At 48.8% G+C, this 26,202-nt stretch overlaps 1 protein-coding gene across 5 annotated transcripts in view; it reads left to right on the top strand.

The window, feature by feature from the left end:
• The window catches only part of Atp11a (ATPase phospholipid transporting 11A), a 109,681-nt gene that overhangs the window by 34,974 nt on the left and 48,505 nt on the right, over positions 1-26,202 (top strand). For all 5 annotated transcript variants that reach the window (XM_055608422.1, XM_055608423.1, XM_055608424.1 and 2 more), the window contains exons 2-6: positions 12,643-12,765; positions 19,125-19,214; positions 19,904-19,984; positions 23,296-23,403; positions 25,038-25,166. In XM_055608422.1, coding sequence (XP_055464397.1) covers positions 12,643-12,765; positions 19,125-19,214; positions 19,904-19,984; positions 23,296-23,403; positions 25,038-25,166 — 531 coding nt within the window. The remainder of the gene's footprint in view (positions 1-12,642; positions 12,766-19,124; positions 19,215-19,903; positions 19,985-23,295; positions 23,404-25,037; positions 25,167-26,202) is intronic.

The following is a 26,202-nucleotide window of genomic DNA, read 5'->3' as shown; positions in this document are numbered from 1 at the left end:
GGCGCCAAGCCTGCCAAAGGAACTGTCAGGCATCAAGTGGGTGCCACACCACCAGAAACAGCCAGGGTAGCCATTCTCGTCTTAGTTCATGTGCCCTTGCTGGCAGAATCCCCATCACTGTAAAGCAGTGGCCTCCAGCTCCAGCTGTACTCGCAGGAGTAACCCATGGAACCATCCTAAGCCAGAGGCATATGTTCATGAGCTCCAGCGGGATACAGTTTATGAAGGAGCCTTCCTGCAGGCCGATGTGGTTTAGACCCTGAGACCTGCAGCTTCCCTAGGGACCAGCCCTCATCCTGTTCCCTGGGTCAAGCTGGCTCTCCCTGAGATTGGTGAGACCAGATGCTTGTTTGAAAGCTCTCACTTCCTGTCCCTGCTCTGATCCCTCTGCCATGTCCTCTCCAAAGCAGCTAGCATCCCTGCTGTAGCTGGCCTCTCCTAAGGGCAAGGCTGGTCTGTGAACTGCATACAGTGCAGAGTGAGGCAGGAAGTTGGGGAGCAATCTTCAGTTTAGTCCATTTTAAATCTGTAGCAATAAATTCCTCCCCATTTCTTTTTTCCTCCCTCCCTTCCATGCTCCCTTTTTTCTTCTCTCCTTCCCTCCCTCCCTCCTAGTTGTAGAGATATTAAATATGGGCTCATATATATTGAGCAAATGCCCTACCTAAGCTATACTGGAAGCCTGCCTTTTTCCTTTTGATTTGAGACAGAGTCTCATTAAATTGCCCAGGCTAGCCTTCAACTCACATAGCCCAACTTTTCATTCTCCTTCCTCAGCCCCCTGAGAAGTTGAGGTGACAGGTGTGCATTACCAGGCCCATCGAGGCCTGCAGTTTCAAAAGGTATTGACATAAAGTAAAACAAAACATCTTGGAAAAATCTTGGGAACCTTTAACTTGGTTACTCAAAACATAAGTCAGCCCCGGCTGTAAGGGTGAAGCAGAGAGATAGAGGCCTGCTGCGCCTGTTAGAAACAGATGTCAGACAAGACTGAAAGTCCTTCCTGTGGTATCAGAAACTAGGTTCTGGGTACTTTGTTTCTGCCAACACTGGATGTTTCCCAAATCCTTGGGCATCCTCTGTAATGAGAGGCAGACGTAATTCAAACACCTGAGCCTGGTGGATCAGCAAGTGTAGACCGATCTAGCTCTGTGTCAGTGCTGAAGGGGGTGGCAAGCAGAGTGGTTCCAGGCTGGGAGATGTCAGTGTGAAAAGCTCTGGTTATTAGAAATGGCAAGAGAAAGATGCACTGGGGATGAGTTTGATATTGTGGCTATATTTGCTGCATTGATTAAAACCTCTCCTAGCTGTGTTTCAATAGGGTAAACCAGTTGTATTCGTACAGGAGTGCCTAGCTAGCATCCCTTTAAATTGCTTTCCTGTTTCCATGGAGACAGCCTCATAGGCCTAGCTGCCTTCTATACACATTTTGCTGAGGTGTGTCTCCAACCCTCATAGCTATCTGCCCTCTTTCCATGTGGCAGAGGCCTGCAAGTACTGAGGTCACTGAGGAGACACCCAGGGACGAACTTCAGAGAGACCCACAGCCCTTTTCTTAACTCACTTGCCCCTGTTCATCATGGGGCCCTGGAAGGAGAGTTAGGGACAGGAACACTAGGCAGCAGAGCCCAGCAGGGGCTGCTCACTGTCTCTTCGTAGGTTTAGACCAGGCGTCGGGAGCCAAGGGCTGATAATCCACCCACTGCCCAGGGTCCAACAGCCCTGCCCTGATATGAGGAGCACTGATGCTCAGGGTGCCTTGGGCATCATGGCAGTTGGCATTTGAATGGCAGGACCGGGACATCTGGCAACTTGTGGTATTGGGGACAGCTTGTGTGTTGAGAATCATCCCTGGTAGAGCTGTCCTGAGCCAGTAACCCAAGTCCACATATAACGCAGAAGTCAAATTCAGCTGGTGTTCATGCACACCATGTTCCCTAGGAACACCGCTATAGCAGGCAATGATTCCCAGTTCTAGTGTGGCTGTTGGATCTTGCTGAGGTTACTGATGCCCAGGACATGACACTGAGCGACTCTCCTCTGACAGTGCCTAAGAGCTGAGTGTGCCACTGCCCATCTCAAGCTGTTTATTTCAATCTTAACCCAGAAAGTCTGGCTTCCTCCTACTTCTGTCTGGGGTACATGGGAGATGGACCAAGCCTCTGGTCCATGTTGATGGCCGCCAATGATAAGGGTCCCAGGAGTGTTGCACATGGCCTCCTAGCCTTGCTGGCTCCCTAGAAGGCCACCCATCCCTACTCCCAGCTCCCATTTGTCCTCCAGATAAGGCAGCTGTTTCCAGGTGGAAGGTGACAGTGATCTTGCTCTGTTCAGAAGCCTCACAAAGCCACAGACTCTGTGGATCTGCAGGTCCCAGGTGATTTGGGGAAACTGTCAGGACATGAGGCCTAGAGCAGGAAGGACTAGGGCCACAGCTGGTACCTACTGTGCGGGTGCAATAAGTAGTCCTACAGAGCTCCTAGCAAGGGCTAGGTTTTTCTGGGTGCCGTCGCCCCATGACCTTATCCTTGACCACTGTTGACCTTAACTGTATCAGCTGACCCCTGTGAGCAGTGTCTTGCTGAAGAGTTGTCCTGCTGCATGTGTGAGTGGGGCAGGTGAGAGATGGCACATCTGTTGTGGTCCAGCCCAGACAGGTGTCACTCACCTTGGCCACCTGTCCTTCTGGTGACCTAACTCTTGTTGACCTCTTCTACCCAGTAGAAGATGGTAGGAGATGGGTGAGGCTGCTCATCTCCACACTGCTCAGGCAGGCACACCCTAAGCTATGTCTTCTGTCCACTCTAGGCCTCTGGTGGGGTAGCTTGCTGGTTTCTAGTTGCAAGGTAACCTCAGTGTCAGCACTGATAGGCTTTAACCTGTGAGTGAGGGAGGTAGGTGCATCTCTGGGGCCTATGGGATCTGGTGTCCCACCTCCTCTCTGAGGTAGGCCTCACTTGGAGGTGTAGCCCTTACCATATGTGTTCCAGCTGTGTGGGCCTTAGGCCTACATGCCCTTGGCCTCCCATGAGAACTATTTCCTGGGTGCCCTGGCCAGGTAGCCTCATCAGAACTGGGGTAATTCATCAGCTAAGACCTAGGAGTGGCTGGCTTCCAGCACTCTCTCTGGAAGGAAGAAGTCTGTCGTGGCCTCTTTTCCTTTAAGCAAATGTTGGCCCAGATGCCACCTTGTCAGTCAGCAGAGAGAGCAGGCAGAGCTGAGGGGCTGAGAAGGTTTGGGCAGGAACCAGGAACACGTTTGCCTCTGCCCGGTTTCCTGCTTCTTCGGGGATGAAGGCGCAGAGCAGAAGAGGTATGTGCACAGTGTGATGTTTCCTGCCCCATAGTGTGTCAGACACTTGTCTGCTCCTTCCACTGGCCTGAACCTCGACTGGCAAAGACCTAGCATGGAGGCACATAAGCTGGATCAGCTCCAGGATGGCAGCGCCTTGGTGGAGCGGGACAGCTTGGGAGAGTCTTAAGTGCCAGGGCACCCCAGAACACTATTGGGCTTCCTAGCCCCTGCACCATGATCTGTGGTGGTCCTGGCCCAGAACTGCAGGCTCACTAGAGTGTTTCGTCTGTCCTGCCCCACCCCCTCTTCATTCCCCTCCATGTACCCCATTTGGCCTCTTCCTTGTTTGATTGGTATTCCTTGGAGTGTGCTTGTTGAAAGAGTCAAGATTAAGAAACAGTCCCAAGAATGAAGAGGAAAATGCTGGTATTTCTTAAGTGAACTTCAAGCACAGGAAGAGATGTTTAACCACATTCTTATGGTAAACAAACATCTCATTGTATTTTTGTGGTGAATCATGGTCTTTGAGAGCAAAGACCTCTCATTCTGACTGAAACATGCTCACTTCCAAGCAGACTCAGTTGACAGCTCACCTGGGTACTGCCAGATTCCAGCCAGTTTTGAGAGAGCACTATATGATATAGCATAAGGACTTGATATAGATATAGGTCTGTGTGGCCTACCTTTTAGATACCCCATGGGTGAATGTTTCAAAGGTGGGGACCCCGTAGAGATGATATGTAACTGCTTGTTCTTTGGAGACAGTCCAGAGAGTGCTCACTGTTAGCTCGCCACAGCCGTGGTGTCTCTGTGGGACCCTTGGAGCAGTAGTCATCTTCCCTGTAGAGTGAACTGCCACCCGCCTTACCTGCTGCTTGAGTGTCCTCACATCACAGTTACTGTTACAGTAAATGTAGATGAATTTTAACATGTCCTATCACACATGCTATCAACCAACGTAACTGTCAGGGGTACTTTGCACTCTTAGTTTTTGGCAAGACTCCAACTCCAGCATGGTTCTTACGTGCAGACCACTGTTCACATGCCAGTCTGGGGTCTAGTGGGTGGTGCCAACTCTAGTTTCTCCTTCCTGAGCTCTGGCTTCCCTGCCTGTCAGATACCACATCTGTCTCACCACCTAGGTTTGGTAAAGGATTTTAAGTGTGTGTTTGCTTCCTTGGGCTGTGGCTTCTGAACTCAGAGAGCCCTGTTGTGCCTCTGTTGTTCTCCTGTATGCCAGGCTTCACGCGAGCACCAAGTGTCTAGACAACTAACAGTGACATGCTCCCTGAGGAGCAAATGTGCACCAGGACTGGGTATCAGGATGCTGGGAACTGGATCTGGAAAGGGACAAGGCTCCCTCTGCAGAGGTGAGGGACCCTCTTTGTTGGTGATCTTCAGACACGAGCACATGGCCTCAGATGGTCCTGGGCTGTGCTAGGTCAGCACCATGATATGGAGTTGATCAGAGTCTTTCTTCCTCAACCTTCCAGGGTGCCGCTCTCGGGGAGGTGGGGAGACAGCGCCTTCTCTGCTCAGATCTGCGTTGCAGTTTCTTTCCTCTGCAGGCTCCTTTAAGTGTGGTTTATTTTGGAAGTTTCCTTTCCATCCTTCATCTTTTTATTCCAACAGTAAGACAGAGCTTTCCTCAGAGCTGCCACAGGTCCAGAGATGGGAATTACATGAATCTGGCAAGAGCTCTTGTCTGCTCAGCCTGGCTTGCAGCCTATGCTGTGGCCATCAGGCCTCTATGGTGGTGTCCCTCAGAGCAGAGGCTTAGCCCCAGTTATACAGTCCACGGTGGAATCTTAGTTTTGGATTCTCAGAGATTTGTTTAGTTTCTGAGCTGTCTTAGGCTGAACTATGCTTTTTGAAGTCACTGTGTGTGTGTTGTTGTTATCCAACTTGTCAGTATTTTCACTAAACAGTGTTTCATAATTACTGACTCAGCCCTGCACTTGTCTTCATTAGATATATATTCAGTATTTTGTAAATATGCCCACTGTGCAGCTGGAGAGTATGTGATTTCAGTTTATTAACACTCATATGTGTACCTGCAGTGTTTTTGCTTTTGTTTGGGTATGTTTGCTGAGCTTTCTGGCTCATTCACCTTTAGGAGGAAGGAGTCAGTTGTGGGAGATAAATATAGAAGGCACTTGTTTTTTGTGACTGGCCACTTGCCACAGGTTTGGTGTGGCTTTGGGAGATAAGGAGCTGGATGCCTGGTGTGGGCTCTCTGTCCTGCACCTGGCCAGGTTTGCTGCTTTCAGAGCTGCATCACCTGCCAGCCCACACACCAGGCCCTTTCCCCCTGTTCTGAGTCCTCTTGGCTCCATCCTTGCTTTCCTGTCAAGAAGTCATGGGTATTGTCATAATATTTAGTTCCTAAGGACACAAAGGTCTGTACCTAGCATCCTGAGTGGCACATGGGCAGGTCTATAGATGGGGACTCTGGTAACTCTTTCTTCTTCCTTATGCTGGATCCCCCCACCCCATGTCCTTGGCTTTCCATCACCACCACTGCCTGTCAGGCAATGTATTGCCCCATGCTTCTGGCCACAGGCAAGAGCACAGCCAGCATGGATCTTCTGGCTCCAACCATCTTTGTTCTGAGGCTTGGAGGATAGAGGTCATGGTAGCAGGGCACAGGGCTGGAGGCACAGGCAGGATTTGCCAGTTACCCAGGCTCTTAGGTATAGGTAAGAGTGAGTAGCAACAGAACCAGTGTTCATGTCATCTACAGCTAATCAGACACCATGGCCTTTAAATAATACCTTTCCCTTTGGCCAGTGTCAGTCTGGTCTCCTGATGATGGAGGGTAAAAGTCTGGCCTCAGATCTGACACCTGAGTTCATGGTCCCCCAGCAACCTTTCCTTGCTCCACCCAGCATGAAGCTGAGCAAAGTGAAGTTTTGTGTCCATGCGTTTGTGAACAGTAGTTGTCTGAGACACACAGTTGTGTGGACATACTATTGGTAGTGTGCTTATCACAGGCATGTGGCCCAGAGACACTTATTCACAGGCCTGGTGAAAACAGTTCCCCGCTTCCTGACACTAGGCCTACAGTTACTGTTAACTCTCCTTAGTCCGCAACAGCGGGGACTCTATCATGGTTCTGTAATTAAGCCTTTGGTGCTTTCTGATGAGTCACTCTGGGCCAGTTATGGTGCACCCCAGGGCAACCTGTCCACCTCCTGCATCCTCACCAGCTAGCGGGAAGCTGCAACCAGTTTGTATATGTAACAGTCAGGGTCTCAGTCCTCCGTGTGTGGGTGAATCTTAGGCAGTGGTTGGTTATCTTGGCCCCAGTGGCAGTTCTGGAGCTACACTGTCACTTGAAGATCATCCCAGTCCCAGCATGCTTGCCATTCTGTGCAGTTTCTACTGTCACTAGCTCTTCCTCCTGTCTGTTCACCCCAGACACCACCAGAGTCCTCAGAAACTTGGTGCTCCTGCTGCTGCTGTGCATGGTAAGGGAGGCCCAGGGCAGTCCAAAGTCATCTGTGGTTACAATTTCTATTTTGGTTCTGGGTCCGGGAAGTTATGGCTTAGGTGGTGAGTGTTTAATGGTTTTCAGATTGAATTTTCCAAATCAGGTGGGCAGTCAGTGTGCTTTTGTGATTTAAATGATTTTGTCTTTAGTCACAACAGGAAAATATCCCATGAGCTTTGCTGATAGCTGGAGGGGAAAGTTTGTACTGGTGAGCATGGCAGGATGGCTGTGGTGTTTCTAGCCTGTTTCCACAGTGCAGAGGTGCAGAGAAGCAGAGGGACTGGCTTGTTGGTGTCCTCACCTGGAGAGCTTTGGGCCTTAAACAGGCTTGTTGGGGTTCCCCCCCCCCTCACTGAGCACCTTGGACCTTGGCCACAAGTCTAGACATGAAAAGGCTGGAGGGAGATGCCTGGACCAGGCAGAGCACTTGGCCTCCTGAAAGCTGCTGAATGCTGCATTTTCACCTCCTGTACCTGAGGGAGTCCTATGGCTCCAGAGTGAAGCACTCCCTCTCACTGCATAGAAGGGAAGAAAGGGCTTTCATGGTGCTGGCCTGGACTCTGGGAGATGAAGAATACACTGGGGTGAGGGGGGAGCTCATCACAGAATGTTACCGAGGGAACAGGAGTCGGCAGGACACCTCTTTGACCTAAGTGTGTGCTGTCTCAGGGCTGCTGAACAGGGGATTTTTCCATTTACAGCCATAAGCAGACGGCACAGCAAAGACTGCCACTGGATACCTATAAATCTGACCATTGTCCTCAGGAGGGACTGCTTCTGTAGATCGATCAGGAATTGAGCTCAGTAGCATGTTTGTCCTGTTACCACAGTGTAATTTGGTTAGTGGGTTTTGCTTGTTTCAGCTGAAATTTGAAGCCTCCATTAGGTGACTAACAATGCCGGATTGACTTCCTGTGTATCATTTGAATCTTGCCCCTATCCCTTGAGCCAACTTCTCCAGCTGGGCTGGGGCAGCTGGTGACTACCTGGTGAGGGTGGGCTGCAGAGACAGGAGCCCTGACTGGGTCACCCTCTGATTGGATTTTGAGTTCTTGTGCATGCTGTCCCCCTGAGGCAGCAAGATTATCATCTCATGTGCTTGCAGAGGCAGCTGTGTGGACCCTGTCTACGGACCCACCGTGTGTCACCCACCGTCTAACTGCCTGGCTTCCCTCCCCTCTCTACTTCAGGCACTTCCTGGGGAGACCCACTGAAGTCGGTGAAATGCTTCATTAAAAACTACATTTGGGCTAGGTGGTGACTCATGCCTTTAATCCCAGCACTCGGGAGGCAGAGGCAGCAGCAGCTGGATCTCTGTGAGTTTTGAGGCCAGCCTGGTGATTCCAGGACTGCAAAGGCTACACAGAGAAACCCCGTCTCAAAAAAAAAAAAAAAAAAAACAGACAAAAAAAAAAAACCAACTCAACTTTGGGGCCTAGAGGGATGGCTCAGAGGTACCACTCTTGTAGAAGAGATAAATTCAGTTCCCAGCACCTGCCCTGAGTAGCTCACAGCCATCTGTAACCCCATGGTACAGCACCTCTGAGGGCATCTATGTACTCACATGCATGAGCTCCCACAGAAACACATAATTAAAAATAAAGTAACTTAAAAACAAACCACCAAACAAAACTCCCCTTAGAGTTAAAGAATGTTGCTTGTTTCCCCTAAAATTGAGAGAAGACAGCCTTGCAGAAAATTTAGCTTTTGTTCTTCTGGACTGGTGGGTAGAAGGGGAGGGTGTGTCCACAGCCTGAGGGAAGAGCAGACATCACTCTTAGAGTCCAGCTGCACCTGTTTAGAATCGTGACCCTGCTCAGAACACGCTGACCCTGTGTGCAAGCGTTGTAGAGGTGGATGGATGTGTCCAAAGACTACCCCTTCTGAAGAGTGTGCCCTGTCATTTTTGTGTCTTCACCAACTTACGCAGCTGTAACCACAGTCTAATGTACAGTGTCTTCATCTCCACAGAGGAAGTCTCCCTTTGCCCACTCATCTTCCCCTGCCCACCTTACCTGCGCTCAAAGCCTTGCCTGCTCGCTGTGGGAGCCATACACGTCCACCTTTGGTTTGTGCCTCTTCCAAGTGCTGATTGGCCCTCTGTGGCTGGCCTTGCTCACCTGAGCTTTGAGGTCAACAGGTTATAAGAACACCCTAGTTTTTTCTCCCTTAGCTGAGACACGTTTGTGCATTTGCCACCTTGAAGTCTGCAGGGATGGCAGCCTGGTATGCCATTGTGTGTTAGCTGCTCCATCTTGTAAAGTGTAAATACTGTCCTGGTTTGCTCCCTTAGGCTGTGGTTCACTTATACTCAGGCCACAGGTTCCGTCTGCCTGCATGACCATGTAGGTGCAGCCATGCCCCACAAGGAGTGAGCTCTGCTCCCTTCTCTGCCCTGTGTGGATCATAAATGAGTGCTGGTTTGGCATGCCCAAAGACCTTTACCCTGGGGTCTGGTCAGTTGCCCTCCTTGCCAGTAGCTCTTCTGTCCTGGGTCAGGTTCAGTGATCAGAACAACTCTGGTTGTCTCTCCTGGTACAGGACTCTGCAGGAAGCGGGGCTTGAGGCCAGTAGGAGAGAGTGGGAAATGCTTCGATGTTCTCCCACAGCAGGCCAGAGATGGATGAGAAACTGGCTTTCTGTTATTGAGCCTCATCGAACAGAGCATGTTGGAAGCCCCTTTTCTGTAGGAATTCAACATTGGGATGTTGACTAAAGCTGTGTTTGAGAGCTCCTTGCACCTTTCTTCAAGCAGGGGGAGCCTTCTCAGTCTAATGGAAACCCAGTCTCCTGTCTTCACCAGACCTGCTGGATGGAGCTCCCCAGGGTTTGTATGGGGACTCAAGAGTCACAGATGGGTGAACTGTCCCTTGAAGGCCAGTTGACAGACAGCTCAACAGCTGCCCAGACCACGGAGCCCTCCAGGAAAACCTGCTGAGCAGCCCTCCAGCAGGCCTGCATTGGCCTCTAGTGTGACTATGTGACAAAGACATCAGTCCATAGTTATCGGGGAGGCACATGTGGGGTCGAGAACATTGCCGCTCAAGTGGGGAGAGGATCCCAGAGGTTTTGAGAGACAGACAGTGTGGGCTGGGCCCAGTTAAAGCTGTGGAGTTCCATCAAGATAGGGACACAGCAACGTGAAGTGACGTAATTGAGACTGACAAACTACGCTTTTACTGTGTGTTGTTAAACCCCTTCCAGTTTCTTTGAATGGTGGCAGGATGATGTCTTCCTGTTGGGGGTGGGGGGGTCTTGTCTTTAGTGTATGCTGGAAATTCCTTGTCCTGCTTGTGTGACTTGTACCACCTGGTCCTCTCTGGGCTTCCAATGTAATGACTTGATTGAGGTTAGAGGGTGGACAATGGCATCTCTCCATGACCACTGACGACTGTTCCGGGCACAGCGTACTTGGGAGTAAAACATCCAGGGGTGCTGTGGCCCTTAGGCACGTTTGCTCCCTAGAGAATTCTGTTTCCTCATCCATCACCATTGTGTCGGTGTCTACAGAGGAAATAGCTATTTGAAAAATCTGTATTTTAGCTTTGTTTCTTTCAAAATTCATCTGATATCAATATGGCAAAAATGTTAAATCTGGGTGTTTGTTTCTACACTCCAGAATTCATATTTGAGTTGTTTTATGATGTTTCTCTCCCATAATCTGAGTGGAGGCACAGACTGTCCTTAGGGACAGTAATGGAAGCCTGTGGCTTCCCGAGCTCTAGCTCTGGTGGTCCCTTGCTGAGCCCCTCATGTGCTGGCTGGCCTTTGTGGGCTCAGGCACTGCAGCCATAGCCCACTTCCTCCTATTCCAGGGTCTTTGCCTGATCTACCGTGACCTGTGTCAGTTCTGCCCTCCGACTTTCACCTCCTTCCTAACTTGTTAGTCCCCTCTGTCTGCTCCCATGCTGCACATGGCGGAGCCTGGATCCTTTGCCATAAGGAAGTGCTGTCTGCCTCAGTCCTCTCAGATTTATTGATCTGTTCTTTTTAGTACTTTATTAATTAGTCATGTGAACAAGGTCCCATGGCTGGTCTAGACTTCTGTTGTTGCAAGTAAGTGCCTGTTTGTTCTCATTGGGCCGAACCCTAACAGCTGTCTTGTACCCTGAAGTTCTTCCTGCTAATCTAAAACTCTCGCTGTGATCCCAGCTTCTGGTGGTCGGCCGGATTTGGCATCTGTCAGAGACAAGTGCTTAAGGGTTTTATTAAAAAAAAAAAAACCCCAGCAGCCAAATGATCTGTAGGAGCAGCTCCAACTCCTGGGCTTGGTCAAGAAGAGCAGGAATTAATATTTAACGGGCTGTGTTAGCACACGGTGGTAAGCAGATCCTGGCCTTCTGTGTCTCGATCCATGCTTCCCTGTGGTTAACCCTTCCCTGGAGAGCTCCTACAGCTCAGCTTAGAGCTTCCCTCACCAACAAGCACAGTGCATCTGTCACAGCTGTATTGCCAGGCTTGGGAATGAGACCTTCTCGGGAAGTGTGTGATGTGAGAAGAACCTCAAGAGGAGGCTCGAAGGAGCCAAGATTCCCAGGAGTTGCACTTGCGTTATTTTTCTCTCGGGCTCCTCTTGTACACACGTGTTGGTGTTCTCACCTTCTGAGGGTAGACAAAAAAGTATGAGTTCCCCCTCTGTGGGTGTCCCCTGAGGCCATGGTGTGTCTTCCGCCTTCAGAATCTCAGTGGGGACTCACGGCTATTCCTGAAGCTTGTGCCGCTGCCTTTGAAGCTTAGTGTGCCTCTTAACAAGGCCTTGGTCACATCCCATACACTTGTCAGCCTTTCCACAAAGTGAGGCTTATAGAGAGGCCGTGCATGACATCACCTTAACTGGGAGGGGCTGCTGGGCCTTTGTTCTGACTAAGGCAATGCCTGCTGGGCAGCCACTGTGCCTTGAAGGGTTCAGGGCAGTGGGTATGCTTTAGTCAGAAGCTTTGTTTGAGGAGCCAAATCCTGGGATCCTGATGAGGGAATGCTTATTTGGCTCATTGTTGGATGAGACCAGTCACTGCCCTGGGAGTGGCCACATTGCATCTGACCCCAGGGCTGAAAAGTTTGTTCCTGTGACAGTGGTATTCCTTCTGCCTGGCTCCTGGGTTTGGCTGCAGCTTGAGCTGTTGATTCAGACTGCTGCACACATAAAGCTGGGCCCTTGTTAAAGTAAAAGTGCAGGTGGAGGCGTGCGCAGAGACAAAATGAAATACCCACTGCAGAATGCATGGCATTCATGTGTCTTGCAACTTAGTGTACTGGGAACAAGGGAAGGGCTTCATGACTTCAGCAAGCAGGTAGCTGACAGACTGACCATGTAAAAGGACTAGAAAGAGCCAGGAGGGATGTGTAACTGGAGTGGATGCACATGTGCCGGGCTTCATGGCAGTTCCTCTACTGGCCCTGAACTAGAAAAGTTTCCCAGGCAGCAAAGGGCATCCAGGAGGGAGGACCTCTGGTCCTCTGACATAGCATCTGACCGTGTATTTTGTGCCTCCTTCTACAGTGTGAAATGCACAGTCCCGCTGCCTTATGCTGTTTCTGCCAGAGCCCAGTGGTAGAGTACTTTGGGCTTCTCCCTGAGCACAGATAGCCGCTTGCTGTGTCAGTGTCTACTTGGCGAGTTGGCTATAGAACTGAAGCCCCTCACCCAGAGGGCTAAGCCAGTCATGTGCCCAGGCTGTGGTAGGGAACCTGGGTGCCCCATGTGACCCTCATATCATCAGAATGTGCTCATGCTGGGAGCAGGAAGAGACAGTGGCCTCCACACCAGGATGGTCTGTTTCAAGCTGAGGGCACTGTGGGGAGGATCTGCGCTCCGGGCTTCAGGCTTGTGCTGACAGTGCTCTTCTCTCCACAGTGTGCAGGAGAAGAGAACTGGGTGGACAGTCGGACCATCTACGTGGGACACAAGGAGCCCCCGCCGGGTGCAGAGGCCTACATTCCACAGAGATACCCCGACAATAGGATCGTCTCCTCCAAGGTAGCCTGTCTGCTCTGAGCCATTGCCCTCCCAGCAGCCATGGTGCTCCTGCCACTGCTGTCGCTGTGCCAGGCTGCACCGCTCTCCTCACAAGGATGCCAGGTGTGCTCCTTGGGGCCTTCCCCTCCTCACGGCTCTTTAATCGCACCTCAGGAGAGGAGCAGACTCGAAGGCTAAGGGGTGACGTCTCACTGCCACCCTGTACCCACACGCTGCCCAGCTACATGTGTGGCAGCCTGGCCTGCCAGCTGGGTGCATCGGACAGGGAGGAGGAAGTGCATGTCTTCATGAGTGAGATGCTCTGTCCTCAGCGGGTTGTAGGAATGCAGACATGTAGAAAGGGCGGGAGTGAGGACTCATGGCTTCCAGTAAGAGGGTGAACGTGGCTTTCCAAGGATGAGGAACACCATCCCTCATGAAAACACATGCATTCGTGTACCATGTGCATGTGGACTCGTGTGACTCGCATGTGTTCCATGTGTGTGCTGTGTTTGGTGTGTGCCAGGGTGGGGGTCAAGGTGCAGGTGTGTAAGTCACACTCAGATGTTTGGAGACATAAACGTGTGTGGTAGGTCTACTTAAGTCACGAAGGCTCCCGAGAAGGAGGTGTCTGTCACTTGCAAATGGGTGTCCCATGTGCACAGTTCTCTGCAGGAGCCATTGACACCACAGGTGCTCTTGTGCATGTGGTCCTGTGAGGTCTGCTGAGTTGCTTTCTGAACTCAGAGCCCTGTGTTGTTGAGAAGATTTTATGACCCAAAAGCTTAGCTTCTCAGGGTCTTTTATGGGGTTCTTTATTTTTGTAAGAGCAATGTTTGAAATATTTACAATGGCTTTTGTCCAGAAGCACAGCGTAGGTGAGTAAAATGCTCCAAAGCAGAGCCTACCACATGTGTGTCCCCTGAGGTGGCACAGGCTTGACCGTGAAGAGACAGACAAGGGAAGCCCTGGTCAGAAGCACACCTCCTTGTCCCTGTGCTCACAGACTGCAGACAGGACTGCAGAGAGCTCCCTCGGCTCTCTCTGAAGGGGGCTCTTTAGCCAACAGGCCCATCACCACCCCACTAGTGCGTGGGTGTGTCTGTGTGCATGTATGTTTGTGTGTGTGTGTATGCTTGTGTGTGTTTGTGTGTATATGTCTGTGTGTATAAGTGTGTGTTCATGTGTGTGTATCTGTATGTGTTTGTATATGTGTATATGTATATATGTATGTATATGTTCATATGTGTTCCTTTGTGTGTATCTGTCTGGGTGTGTTCTTTTGTGTGTATCTGTGTGTGTTTGTGTGTGTATATGCCTGTGTGTGTGTGTATACACAGCCTCTGTCCAGTGTGTATGGGATGCCTATGAAGAGCAGAGCAGCCTGCCTGAGCTCTCTGAGAGGCGGAGGGATTTTGCAGCTGACAGGAGCAGAGATCAGGAGCCTCCCCCTCCTTTGTTTTTAGTCGTTTGGAGCCTGTTGCCCATGGCGACTCTGAGAGGCTTTTTCTTCCATGTTTGTCCTTGGGGAACAGGAACTGCCACAGTCTCCTTGATTTCTGGAAGGGAAACCTGTGGGGAGGTTGTGTGGGAACTGCAGGTCCCAGAGGCATGCAAAAGCAGGCTCCTTCATGCCAGGAAGCTTTTGAGCAGGAACCAACAGAATTAAGTCAACACTCCTGGCAGAGAGTGGCCAGAGGGAGGACAGGCCAGGAATTGGCAGAGCCATGGGCACCTTTCGTCTCAGCTTCCCAGCAGGCTCTCAGCACTAGGAGCGAGCACCTGTTGTGTCATGTCAGTGTGTAGTCTCACGGACAAGTCACCAGTGATGAGCAACCTGACCCCAGTGCCAGTCAAATTCAGGAAGGAAGGGTAGGCTCTTGGACCAGAGGCAGGGCTCTGAGCCTCAGCTAGCACTGGGCTTATTCAAACCTAAGTGCAAGTCTGTGAGGTATTGTTAGATTTTTATCATAGTTTTTGCTTAAATAACAGCTCACATGCATGGAGAGTGTGAATTTGCTCAACAGGTATGTGAAGGTTTTGTAGAATATATCTGGAGTAATGTGTCTGTGTGCGCAAGGAAATTTTACTTTCAGTCTTAGAAATGTCAAAGAATGCACCAGAGCCTCATGGCTTAATTAAATCAGAGAGCTGTGGCAGTGTTTGTCCCTCGAAGGATCACAGGGATATTATGTTGTACTCACACCTGTGTGGCAGATGTTGTTCCTGGAGGTCAGTGACTGACCATAGTTCCCATTTTATGTGGGAGGATCCAGTACCTCACAGAAGAAAGGTGACAGTGACTGTCTGCATGGCTCTGCCTGGCCTCTGGCCACACAGACATCGCTCTTGGCTCTGGGGAGACTCTGGTCTCAAGGACAGTGACTTGCTGCCCACTGCCTTTTGCAGAATGGTCCTGGGGCATGCTTTTCACAGGATCCTTGCTTTGCCTTCAGGAGGTTGCCGAAGTAGATACTGGCTCCATCTTCATTGTCTGCTCTCCCCTGTGCTCCCCCCCCCCCCCCCCCCCCGCAACCTCATATCCCATATGTTCAGGAAAAGCTAGACTGTTTTGATTATCACGAAGCTGACTGTCTCGGCCAGTTTGGACATAGTGTTTATTGATGGATATTTATACAAATGATTTCCGTATTTACTATGTCATTTAAAAGCTGAGCAACCTTCCGAGGCTGTGACTTCTTTATGAAGATACTAAGACTTAGGGGCAGGAACATATCAGTGCCATACTGTTTCCTGAGCATGGAGTTCCCCCGTGACTCTCCCTAGACCCTTCTTGATGGAACCTCATCTCTCAGCACCAGCAATCCTGCACAGCACCAAGCCTCTCCAGCCTTGTGACCCTTTTCCCGCTCACAAAGGAAAGGGGAGCCATGACCCCACATGGCTTGACTACAGACCAGTGTCTGGTCCTGGTTTTCCTGTGGGATAGTCAGGTGCAGACCTGTGGGCTGGATCCATTTCAGGCAAATAATGGCCGAAGCTTTAGGATCTTATTTCCTGGAAACAGAAGCATGCCCAGTTTCTCTCACTGTGTCCCATTGGCTTGTGACAACGTGCAGAATAGGTGGGACTTCTCTGAGCTGTCCTCCGTCCAGTAACACAGAGCCAGAGACTGGCACATCCAGGGGAGAATGCTGTGTGGACATGAACCCACATGCTAAAATGTAGTACCTACATTAGCTTAGTCTAAGACTGCAGAGAGGCCAGTGGGCACCCTTAGCTCAGTGTGAACACAGAGAGGCCAGTGAGTACCCTCAGCTCAGTGTGAACAGAGAGGCCAGCAGACATACTGTGCTCAGGATAAGGACAGATAGCCCAGCAGACCCTGGCCCAGAGTTTTCATGACCATGAAGAAGTCTCTTGAGGGTCAGTGTGCCTCAAGACATCTTTGTGGGAGAAAGATGCTTTGTGCTCCTCATTTTCCCCAGCCCCCTGACAGGTGAAGAGCCACTTTGCACCTCTCTTTTCTTATAGACAACAGAGTTTTCCAGGGTGGGGTACTTTCCACTGCTGATTTGAGAAGCAGAACCTGATACCTGAGTGTGGGTAACAGTGACGTGTCTCCACAGATACGTAGATTTTTACAGATCAGCAAAGATCAAAGATGTGTGGCTGACCTGCCTCCATCATTGTGCCTGTACCAGCTCTTTAATGAAGTGCCTCACGTGTGTGTGTGTGTGTGTGTGTGTGTGTGTGTGTGTGTGTGTGTGTGTACACATGTAGAAGGGTGCACGTGCGTGAGGGCACGTGTGTACATGCATGCATATGCATGTGAATGCAGTAGGTCAAAGTTGGGTGTTCTCTTTAATGACGCCCACATTTTCTTTTTCCTTTTGTTTTTGTGTGTGGGTGTTTTGTAGTTGGTGATGGGTTTTGTTCTTAATTGGTTGGGTTTTGGGGGTTTTGTCTTTTTTGAGTCAGTCTTTCCCTGAGCCTAGAGCTTTTTAACTGATAGATTGGCTGGCCCGTGGCCCAGGATCTCCCTGTCTCCACTTCCTCTCTGGGCCTGTGCTGTACACTTCTGTGCCCTGCTTTTTGTTCGGTGCTGAGAATTGGACTGTAGTCCTCATGCGTGCATGGCAAGCATTTCAGTGACTGGGCCATCTCTCCAGGCCCTTGTTTTATCTGTTACAAAGATGTCACACATCTGTGGACATTTAACTTATTTCATTGCCTTCCTGTTATATGCAGTCAGCAGTAATGCGTGACATCTTGTGAACTGTGGGATTACAATGCTGACGGTTGTCAGGCACAGAGGATCTTCACAGCGGCAGGACTAGGCACAGCAGCCCTCGTTCTCTGGCACGTGGTGGAGTTTGAGGGCACCAGGACAGACGCACAGATGCAGATGTGCCATGGCACTCTGTGTGGAAATGCACTGGCTGTCCCACGCTCCGTGGCTGTGTCTCACTGTAGTGGAGCGGAGGGCCCCATCCACCTGCTCGAGAGACCACGACCATTCAGCCACACAGTGGCTCTGTCCTAAAGATGGTTCCGTTTAGCAGCTTCAGCAAACCACCAGCTGTGACCTTAAAGCCACCTATACGTAATACCTGCTGCAGCTCTAGAACATTCTCGCACAGTGGCCTGCTTGTATCTAGACACATCAGAGGGCTGTGGTCTGTTCTAAATTTTGATCCTTTATTCCCCAATAAAGCTTCCGTTGAGGGGAGAGTATAACTATCAGTGTGTTTGCAAAGATTCTACCAGAACTTGCCAATATAAAATATTTATTTATTTACCTCCTTAGTATAATACTGGGATGAGTCCAAGGCCTTGCACATGCTGGGCAAGTATTCCGCCACTAAACTGTGGCCCCAGCCCCAGCCTTTCCCATCATACAACAAGTGGTTTGGTCACTCCATGTTGAACTGTGTGCCAGCTACTGCACCTGCCGTCCCTTTAGCCTGAGATCACTGTGAAGGAAATCCTGATGGCAGGTGATTGCAGAGGACACATTAGATAGTAAGAACTTTCCATCATTATGACTTTGTTGCTAAGGAGCAAATTTTTCAGTTTGTTTGTTTTATTTTGCAAGTTGCTTTTTTGTTTTGTTTTTCTGAGACAGGGTTTCCATTAGTCCCTGGCTGTCCTGGAACTCACTATGTAGAACAAGCTGGCTTCAAACTCAAGAATCTCTGGGTGTTGGGAGTGTGTGTGTGTCTGTGTGGAGAACTGTGCATGTGTGGGTACAGGTGCTCATGCAGACCAGCAGAAGGTGTCAGATACTTTGACTGGAGTCACAGGCATCGTGAGCCACTGCATGTGGGTGCTGGGGATATTTTGACTAACTAATGTGTAACCAATGAGTTTCGGCCCGGGTACAGAGAGAAAAGGTTGCTTTCATAGAATGGGGCTTTAACATAATCCATTTTATAGTAGAATTGTATGAAAAACAAAATATATTTTTTAAAAAAATCAGCCTATGTTCCTCCCAGAAATGTGAGAATGAGGCTGTCATTACAGATGTCTTGTGTCTCTAATGCCTTTTTAGAAAACTCATGGACGATACGGATTTTCTCTTGGCCCAGTAAAGGAGATGAATGTTTCAACAGAATCTGAAGAGAGAGGGTGTGTGTACGATGCTTGTCACGTTCTAGAACTTCAGCCTCCAGCACAATTGAGCTCCTGCCTTAGCCAGGCTCCAGGCTTCCTTAAGTCCTTCCCAGCATGCATGTCACACAGACAAGAACACCCAAACTCAAGGGTCATGAGGAAAACCGCCCAAGTGCCACGAGAGAAATGAAAGACCCTCTGAGCAGAGAGGGGATATCTGTGTTCATGGCAGGAAGACAGCGTGGTTAAAATGTTCATCCTGTTGATGTGGCCTGCAGAGCTGCCACAACTCTAATCAGAGTCCCCGGCAGTGACATTAGGGGTTCCTCATCCTTCTAAATACTGTGAAAAGGATTTGGCTAGCAGCAGAACATAAAGGTAGCCACTGTTCTCAGAACAGATCCTGAGCAGTCACCCTATAAAGACAGCAGAGGGCCCCGAGACACCCTGCAGTGTGCACACCAGGCCCTGCCATGAGGGAAGCAGCCTCCAAGGAGCCAGGTCTCTCCCTTCTGCTGCATCTCAGTTGTACCAGGCAACAGAGCAGAGATGATGGACGCAGCAACTCAGGACAGAGATGTGCCAACCCTGCTGACTCCTGGGTGACAACACACTCTACCTGCCCAGTAGCTGCTGCAGAGTGCTTTGCTCTCTGCCTTGACTCTCTGGGCCACGCCATTTGGACATGATTACTTGAGAGGGTACACCCTGTAAAAGCTGACAAAATGTCAAGAATCTAAATTCTGCTCGTTTGTAGTAGAGTACCACACAAAGTGGCCCATTTTTGTTTTTGTCTTCTGCAGTACACATTTTGGAACTTCATACCCAAGAACTTATTTGAACAGTTCAGAAGAATAGCCAACTTTTATTTTCTCATCATCTTCCTGGTGCAGGTAAGGATAGGCCTGGCTTTCAGCCTCAGCAAATGTCGTTTGGTTCTCAAGTAAGTGTCACACAGTCACTAAAATCAACAAGGACTTAGCAACCCTTGCCTACCATTCATTCTTGCCAACTCTAAGTCTTAGCTCAACTGTTTGAGTAAGCGTTCCTGTGGCCACTTCCCAGCCTCAAGAGGAGACAGGGCAAGATCTCCAGCTGCACCTGGCACCTCCGCTTACTCATTCTTGATACTTAGAAAAATGCAGAGCAGTGAACATTGGAGATACAGAGAGGCAGGGACACAGCAAGGGTGTGGGCAGAGCGTGTAGACTACACTCTGTGAACTGCAGTGTAACTTTTTCTAAATTATTCTGCAGATGGCTATAATCACTTTAAAGCTTCCCTAGCACTAGCTGTCAGAACTAACTCCAGGGTGACAGAATGGACTGAATGAAACAGAGTATCCAGTGTCAGACTTGTGCCCTCCCACATACTGACATGGTTTTCTTGAGCACACCCCTTAATTAAGGAGCCTCCCTCAGCAGTGTAGGCACTGGGACAGGGTGGTGACCCTCTTACCCAGGTTGCCAGGCAAGGAGGAAGCCAGCAAAATGCACTGAAGTAGGTAGAAGCTGGCATGAGGGAAGGCTGGACTAGCCCACCATCGGAGGTTGCTGTTTTCATGGCTCTGTTTTCACTGCAGTTGATCATTGACACGCCCACAAGTCCGGTGACGAGCGGGCTCCCACTTTTCTTCGTCATCACTGTCACAGCCATCAAGCAGGTAAGACTCTTACAGGCTAGAACACTTTTTGGGGTTCTTGTGGTATGTGATTTTTTTCATAGTGAGCTTGGTGTAAGGTTTTTGAAAGGGTGGCTACAGATGTGCAGTGCTATCTTCTAACATCACAAGTCCATGGCAGCATTCTTGACTTACTGTGAGGGTGCCAGTTGCCATTCCGTGTCATGCCTTACCATGGTGTCGTTTTTACCCTTACCCCTTTCGTATTCTGTGCTTTGGAAGCAAGTCACTAAATACAGTTAAGAACATGTGCTTTATCTCCTTCATAACCAAGTGTGCAAATTGTTTCAGATTCTTATTCAAGGATGATTTGTCTAGTGCCCATTTACTTTTATTCAGTGGTTTACCAATATCAATATGAATTTATAAATATTTATTTTAAACTTTAGATTATAATCCAGTAACATTCCAATGTTTAAATTGTTCTTGTTTTAGCCATTACTACTTTGTTCAGTTGGATTCTGCATTCCTTTAGCATGCCCTCCCATTGGGCTATTTATTATTTTGTGTAGGGTGAAGGGGATTCTCTTCTTACTTTCTGAACTAATATTAGCCACAAGACAACACAGTAAAGACTGAGACATAATTTAGGTGCCTCAAAATTTACCCTATTGTTTCCTCATAAGTTTTATAGTTTTTATTGGTAATTTAGGAAACATTTAATGTTAATTTTAAATGATACAATATATATAGGCTAAATTGTAGATGTGTTTATTCTGCATGTAGATATTCAATGACAGTTGATGAATAGACCATCTTTTCTCCATTGTAGGGGTTTATGTCTGTGAATTTTGTTCAACTTTTTAATTAAAAACCAAACAAAAAAGCTTGGGCAGGAAGGCAGGTACCTGTGTTGCCACAAAGGGTCGTCTCCATTCAGGATGAGCAGTCTGGTGTGTTTCAGCCCATTCACAGGGAGTCCAGACCATATAGGCAGCCCTAGTGCTGCCACCCTTTAATACAGCTCCTCATGTTGTGGTGACCCCAACCATAACATTATTTCCATTGCTACTTCATAACTGTAATTTTGCTACAGTTATGGATTGTAATGTAAATATGTTTTCTGATGGTCTTAGGTGACCCCTGTGAAAACGTCACCTTTTCAATTCCTCAAAGGGCTCACAGGTTGAATGAGAACACTGCTATAAAGAGTTGGTTTTGCTTCAGGTTGAAATGGTTAGAGTCAGTCGGCCACTGGTTTGGTGCCTTTGAACTGGAGGAGAAACTAAGTCTGTATGTTCTGAGCCCGCTGAGTAGCTGGGCTCTGGCGTATTATCCATCCTCATAGGTTCTGCTCTGCCTCACACTAGAACATGCTTCTGCCTAGGCCTGGTGTGATAACCCTTGTGAGATAAAGGAGGTCTTCGCTCGATAAAGGTGGACAGTGATGGTATCTGTGACCACTGCATCAGGGACACACTGTAGCACGTCAGAGCTTCTGTCCATGTAAATGAGAAATACTTGGGTGTGTGTGCTCAGACCCCTTTGGCTTATCCCACATTCTGTCTGTGGGTGCTTGGCCTCTGTCTGTCTTAACGCAGGTAAAGTTTTTGTGCGCACACTAACTTGCTTTTGTTCCTGGTTCTTTATATATTTATTTATTTTGATTTTTCCTTACCTCTCCCTCATGTATTCAATTTTAATTAGCAAAACTTAATTGTATATATTGTGTCTATGAGTGGATGTAGATTGATAAATGTAGATCCTTAATTTTTGAGGTATGTCTATAGGTTACTATAGATATTACTATTAAGCATCTGAGGAACTGGCCAGATAGCTCTCTGTACAACCAAGTAGTGTCTGCCTGTGCTCTGCAGGCTCTGCCACCCCTGTGCTCTGAGCCCATTGGAGCTATCTCAGTGTGTACCTGGTCGTATCATGATTCCTATCTCCCTGGTGGCCAGTGAGGTTGGAGCTCTTCCCATGAACTGACGAACCTTTGTAAATCTGTAGAGGAGTGTCCTTTGCCGCCTTCACGTTCTAAATCCTTCTGCAGCAGAGCATTGTACAGTGTGAATTCGCATTCCAGTGTTTAGAATTCACTTTTTCGTTTGAGACATCTGGATAATTTGCAGAATGTCAGCTTTTAAGTAAATTCCTTCTCAAGAAAGAGCAGTGTAGCTACGACAGCAGATGCTACAGGTGGCTGGCTTTGGGACTCACTCGAGAGTCAGACAGGTGTTGGAGTCTCTACCGTGTGTGTGTGTGTGTGTGTGTGTGTGTGTGTGTGTGTGTGTGTGTGTATGATGTTTAGGAGACCTCTTATCTCTTGCCATAAGATAGTAAGGATTTGTTGAGATTTATTATTTTATTATTATTATTATTACTACTTATTTTTGGAATTTTAAACAATATAAAACTGTGAGGAATGTTTGGAAGTTATTTAATGTTAGGCCAGTCATAATGATGCACACCTTACATCCCAGCACTCAGGATGCAGGAGCAGTAGGATCTCTGAGCTTAAGGCCTGCTTAATCTCAATAGTGACTTCCAGACAAGCCGTAAATACGTAATGAGACTATCTTAGTTTTCTATTTCTGTGTTAAAACACCATGACCAAAAGCCACTTGGGGAGGAAAGAGTCTGTGGAGGCCATGGAGGCTGCTGCTTGCTGCCTTTGCTCCTGGCTGGCCCAGTCTGCTTCTTAGGCAGCTCAGGACCAGCAGCCCAGGTGTGGCCTCACCCACAGTGAGATGGGCCTTCTACATCAATTATCAATCAAGAAATGCCCGGCGGGCTTGCCTGTAGGCCAGTCTTACAGAAGAACTTCCTCAGTGATTCCAACTTGTTTAGTTGGCAAAAACAAACAAACAAACAAAAACATGAAGAGATCTTATCTAAAATAATAACTTGAAAAAAGAAATGAAGTTACTGCTGATTTATCTTTTATTTCTTACTTGGTAGTCATCTGGAAATGCAGGTTTTAAACCAATGGGCCTCTGTTTTGAGACCCATTAGGTCAGCTTCTGAAAGTCTTTGGAGCATGGTGGGTGGGTGTGGCAGACGCCACCTATGCCCGGGGGCCTCGGGGCCACTACTCAGACTCTAGGTCACTGCAGAATCCCAGAGCCTGGCTCATCTTTTGACTGAGACATTTTCTGTAAAGAAATTTTTCTCAAGCGTTTGTATGGAAGATTAGTTACAAAGATTTTATCAGTTGTAATTAAAGCAGTATAAATTTTGGCATGAGAATGCCCAGCTGTAAGCACCAGGGAGATGTTCGAGCACCCAGGCCAGACCATGCTTAGCCATAATTACTTTAACACACCTTCCCTCTGTCTCTCTGGTTTTAGGGTTATGAAGACTGGCTTCGCCACAAGGCAGACAACGCCATGAATCAGTGTCCCGTGCACTTCATTCAGCATGGCAAGCTGGTCCGGAAGCAGAGCCGGAAGCTGAGAGTAAGTAGCACACCCACAGCTGCCTGGTTCAGCAACATGGTTTTCACAGTCATTTGGAAAGTAACTCTTCAGAGCAGGCTTGGCTATTAACACACCTGTGGTTGGGTGGGGATCTTGGTTTTGGTGTCATGATTAAATATTCTCTTTTTAAAATTGTTTTTGAATTTATTCTTCTCAGGGCTAGAGAAATGACTCAGTGGTTAAAGAGCACTAGCTGCTCTCCCAGAGGTCCTCAGTTCAGTTCCCAGCAACCACTTGGTGGCTCACAGCCATCTCTAATGAGATCTGGTGCCCTCTTCTGGCCTGCAGATGTACATGCAGACAGAACACTCACACATGAAATGTATAAATCTTCTGTCATACATTACATCCCAATCATACTTTCCCCTCTGTTCCCAGCTCCGCGCCCCCCCCCCCAGGCCCCTCTCACCCCGATCCAATCCTCCTCTGTTTCCCCTCAGAAAAGGGCAAGCCTCCCAGGGATGGCAACCAAACATGGCGTAACGATTGAGTATTCTTTGCCCAGCCCTGGAGCCCAAGAATTTGCTCTGGGGGTTTGTCTTAAATATTTTAATTTAATGTAATGTTTCCATTTAAGCCCTCTGAGCTAATGGTCATTGTTTTAAGGTGTGAAGTTCAGGTCAAAGCCCATTTGTGGCTGTCTACTCTGCTCCTGCATGGGGCTTCTTGTGCTTGTCTATTAGTGAAGTTTGTGTGCGAGCATGTGCTTGCACTCTTGGGTGTGTTCTGTTCAACCCCACTGTAGTGACACACTGCACTACCTCAGCTTCTGTGGTTGGGGTGATTGGGTGTACTGCAGTCAGCTCCATCAGGACAGTCCCGTATTCTGTCTGCCCTTCCTACCCAGTTCTAGTAAGGCACTGTATCGTCAGATCCGTTGGTCTGACACTGAACTAAGGTGTCCATTTGGGACGAGTAACTCTGCTCTGAGACTCTGAGAAGTCACTGTGAGCATGGCCATGTTATGTGGGATGCTCTGACCACACAGGGATGATAGGGCTGTGCAGTCATCAGGGAGGGCCTCAGCCACTGCAGTCCACCCTGTCTGATGCGGGCTTCACGATGGACAGAGGGCTCCCAGCTGTCAGAGAGATGCCACATTGCTGAAGAAATGATGGAGATACAGATACAAAGCTGGGTGACTGCTCTGCTTAGTGGTCACACAGGCCGACCTGCAGTTGTGCCATCTGTCTTGGTGACCTGGTCATGGCAGCTCAGTGGTGGGGGTGCTGAGAGCTCTTGAGAGTGAGATTGGAAAACACCAGTCTGAATGAAGTCCCCCAAGGGACACTTTTCTCTCAATCAAACCTGAGCTCCTTTTTGGGCTACAATAGCAATAGTCTCCTTAGAGAGGTTTGTCTGCGTTTTCACTGCAGCATATTCTTTCCTGGTGTGTCCTGGAGCTGCTGTGGTCTGCAGGGGCCCACAGAGCTAAGAGAATCCTTGCGCCAAAGAAATCCTCAGTGTGGGTCCTTTCTAGAATCGTGTCAGCATCCTAAGACACCGTGGCAGGTTGTTAGCACACTCTGGATACAGCCGGAGTGTGAATTCCAGCCCAGGTGAGCTGTCTCACAAAGATGGCCTCTTGGTGATTATTCTCCTGTGTTTTGTAGGTTGGGGACATTGTCATGGTGAAGGAAGATGAGACCTTTCCCTGTGACCTGATCTTTCTCTCCAGCAACCGGCCAGATGGGACGTGCCACGTCACCACAGCCAGCTTAGATGGAGAGTCAAGCCATAAAGTAATGTGCCTGGATTTGGGTGCAGCTCAGGGTGTTAGCCAGACTAGCCTTGGCAGCACATCTGTGGTCACGGCGCTCACTGAGTGTCATGCTCTCTACCCTTTCCTAACTTTTGATCTTTCCTGTGCTCCTCTCTCCTTTCCTCCTTTAACATTTGTGACAGCCACCATCTGAGGCGGGCACTCACATGCCATTACCCAGTGAGAAACTTAAGCAGAGTGTTAGAATATTAATGTTTTCACTTTCTTAGTACACGCATGTCTTCCCTAGTCAAGAGTTGTTGGAAGACAGGCAGAACTTTACAGATCATGTCTGTCATTTCAGTGTCTTGTTAAACTGTCTTAAGAAAGCTTTTGGAACTAGAATTAATTGGGTGAACTCCATATGGAATTCCACATTGGGCTTAACAACTTTGACAATCAGGAGAGGAAAAAAATATATAGTACTGCTAATTTACAGGTTTGTTCTTTAACTTAGAAACCTGAAGGAGGGACTTCTGTGAGATTATGAAAGCTAACATACTGAAACCAAGTGGTGCTTCTGAGTGTCTAGGAGCAGCAGAACAGCATCAACCTCCAGGACTCTAAAACAGTGTGCAAATGACTTGCTTGGGTGTGGATGCCCCAAGCTGTGAGACGGGACAGCTTCTCATGTGCTTAGCAAAGGGTGTGACAACCTTTAGGGGTCATTCACGGTGCTGTTCTGTAAAGACCTGTGGGTGGTTCCATAAGATATAGATAATACATCCCAGGAGATTCAGCATCGTTCTTTAAGAACTAATACGTCACAGTCCTTTGGGACTCAGACACAGTGGCCCAGTAACTGGACGGTTCTGAGGCCCAGGGGCTTAACTGGGCAGTACAGCCCAGTAGCAGCAGTCAGTCTGGAAATGCCAGTCACTGCTGCATGCTGGCCTCCAGTGTGTTTGTGCGACGTTCTTCACTGTGTTCCCAATTCTGTACCTTTGGTTTGGCTCTGGGCCCTGGGGTTACGTGAAACCCTTTCCTTGAAAGAGTGGATTGTGGGAAGATCTCTG

Source organism: Psammomys obesus, unplaced genomic scaffold (genome assembly GCF_907164565.1).
Source record: "Psammomys obesus unplaced genomic scaffold, mPsaObe1.curated_primary_1811, whole genome shotgun sequence".
NCBI lineage: Eukaryota > Metazoa > Chordata > Mammalia > Rodentia > Muridae > Psammomys > Psammomys obesus.
The sequence above is the reverse complement of the archived record's forward strand: the minus strand, read 5'-3'. Positions and strand labels throughout refer to the sequence as shown.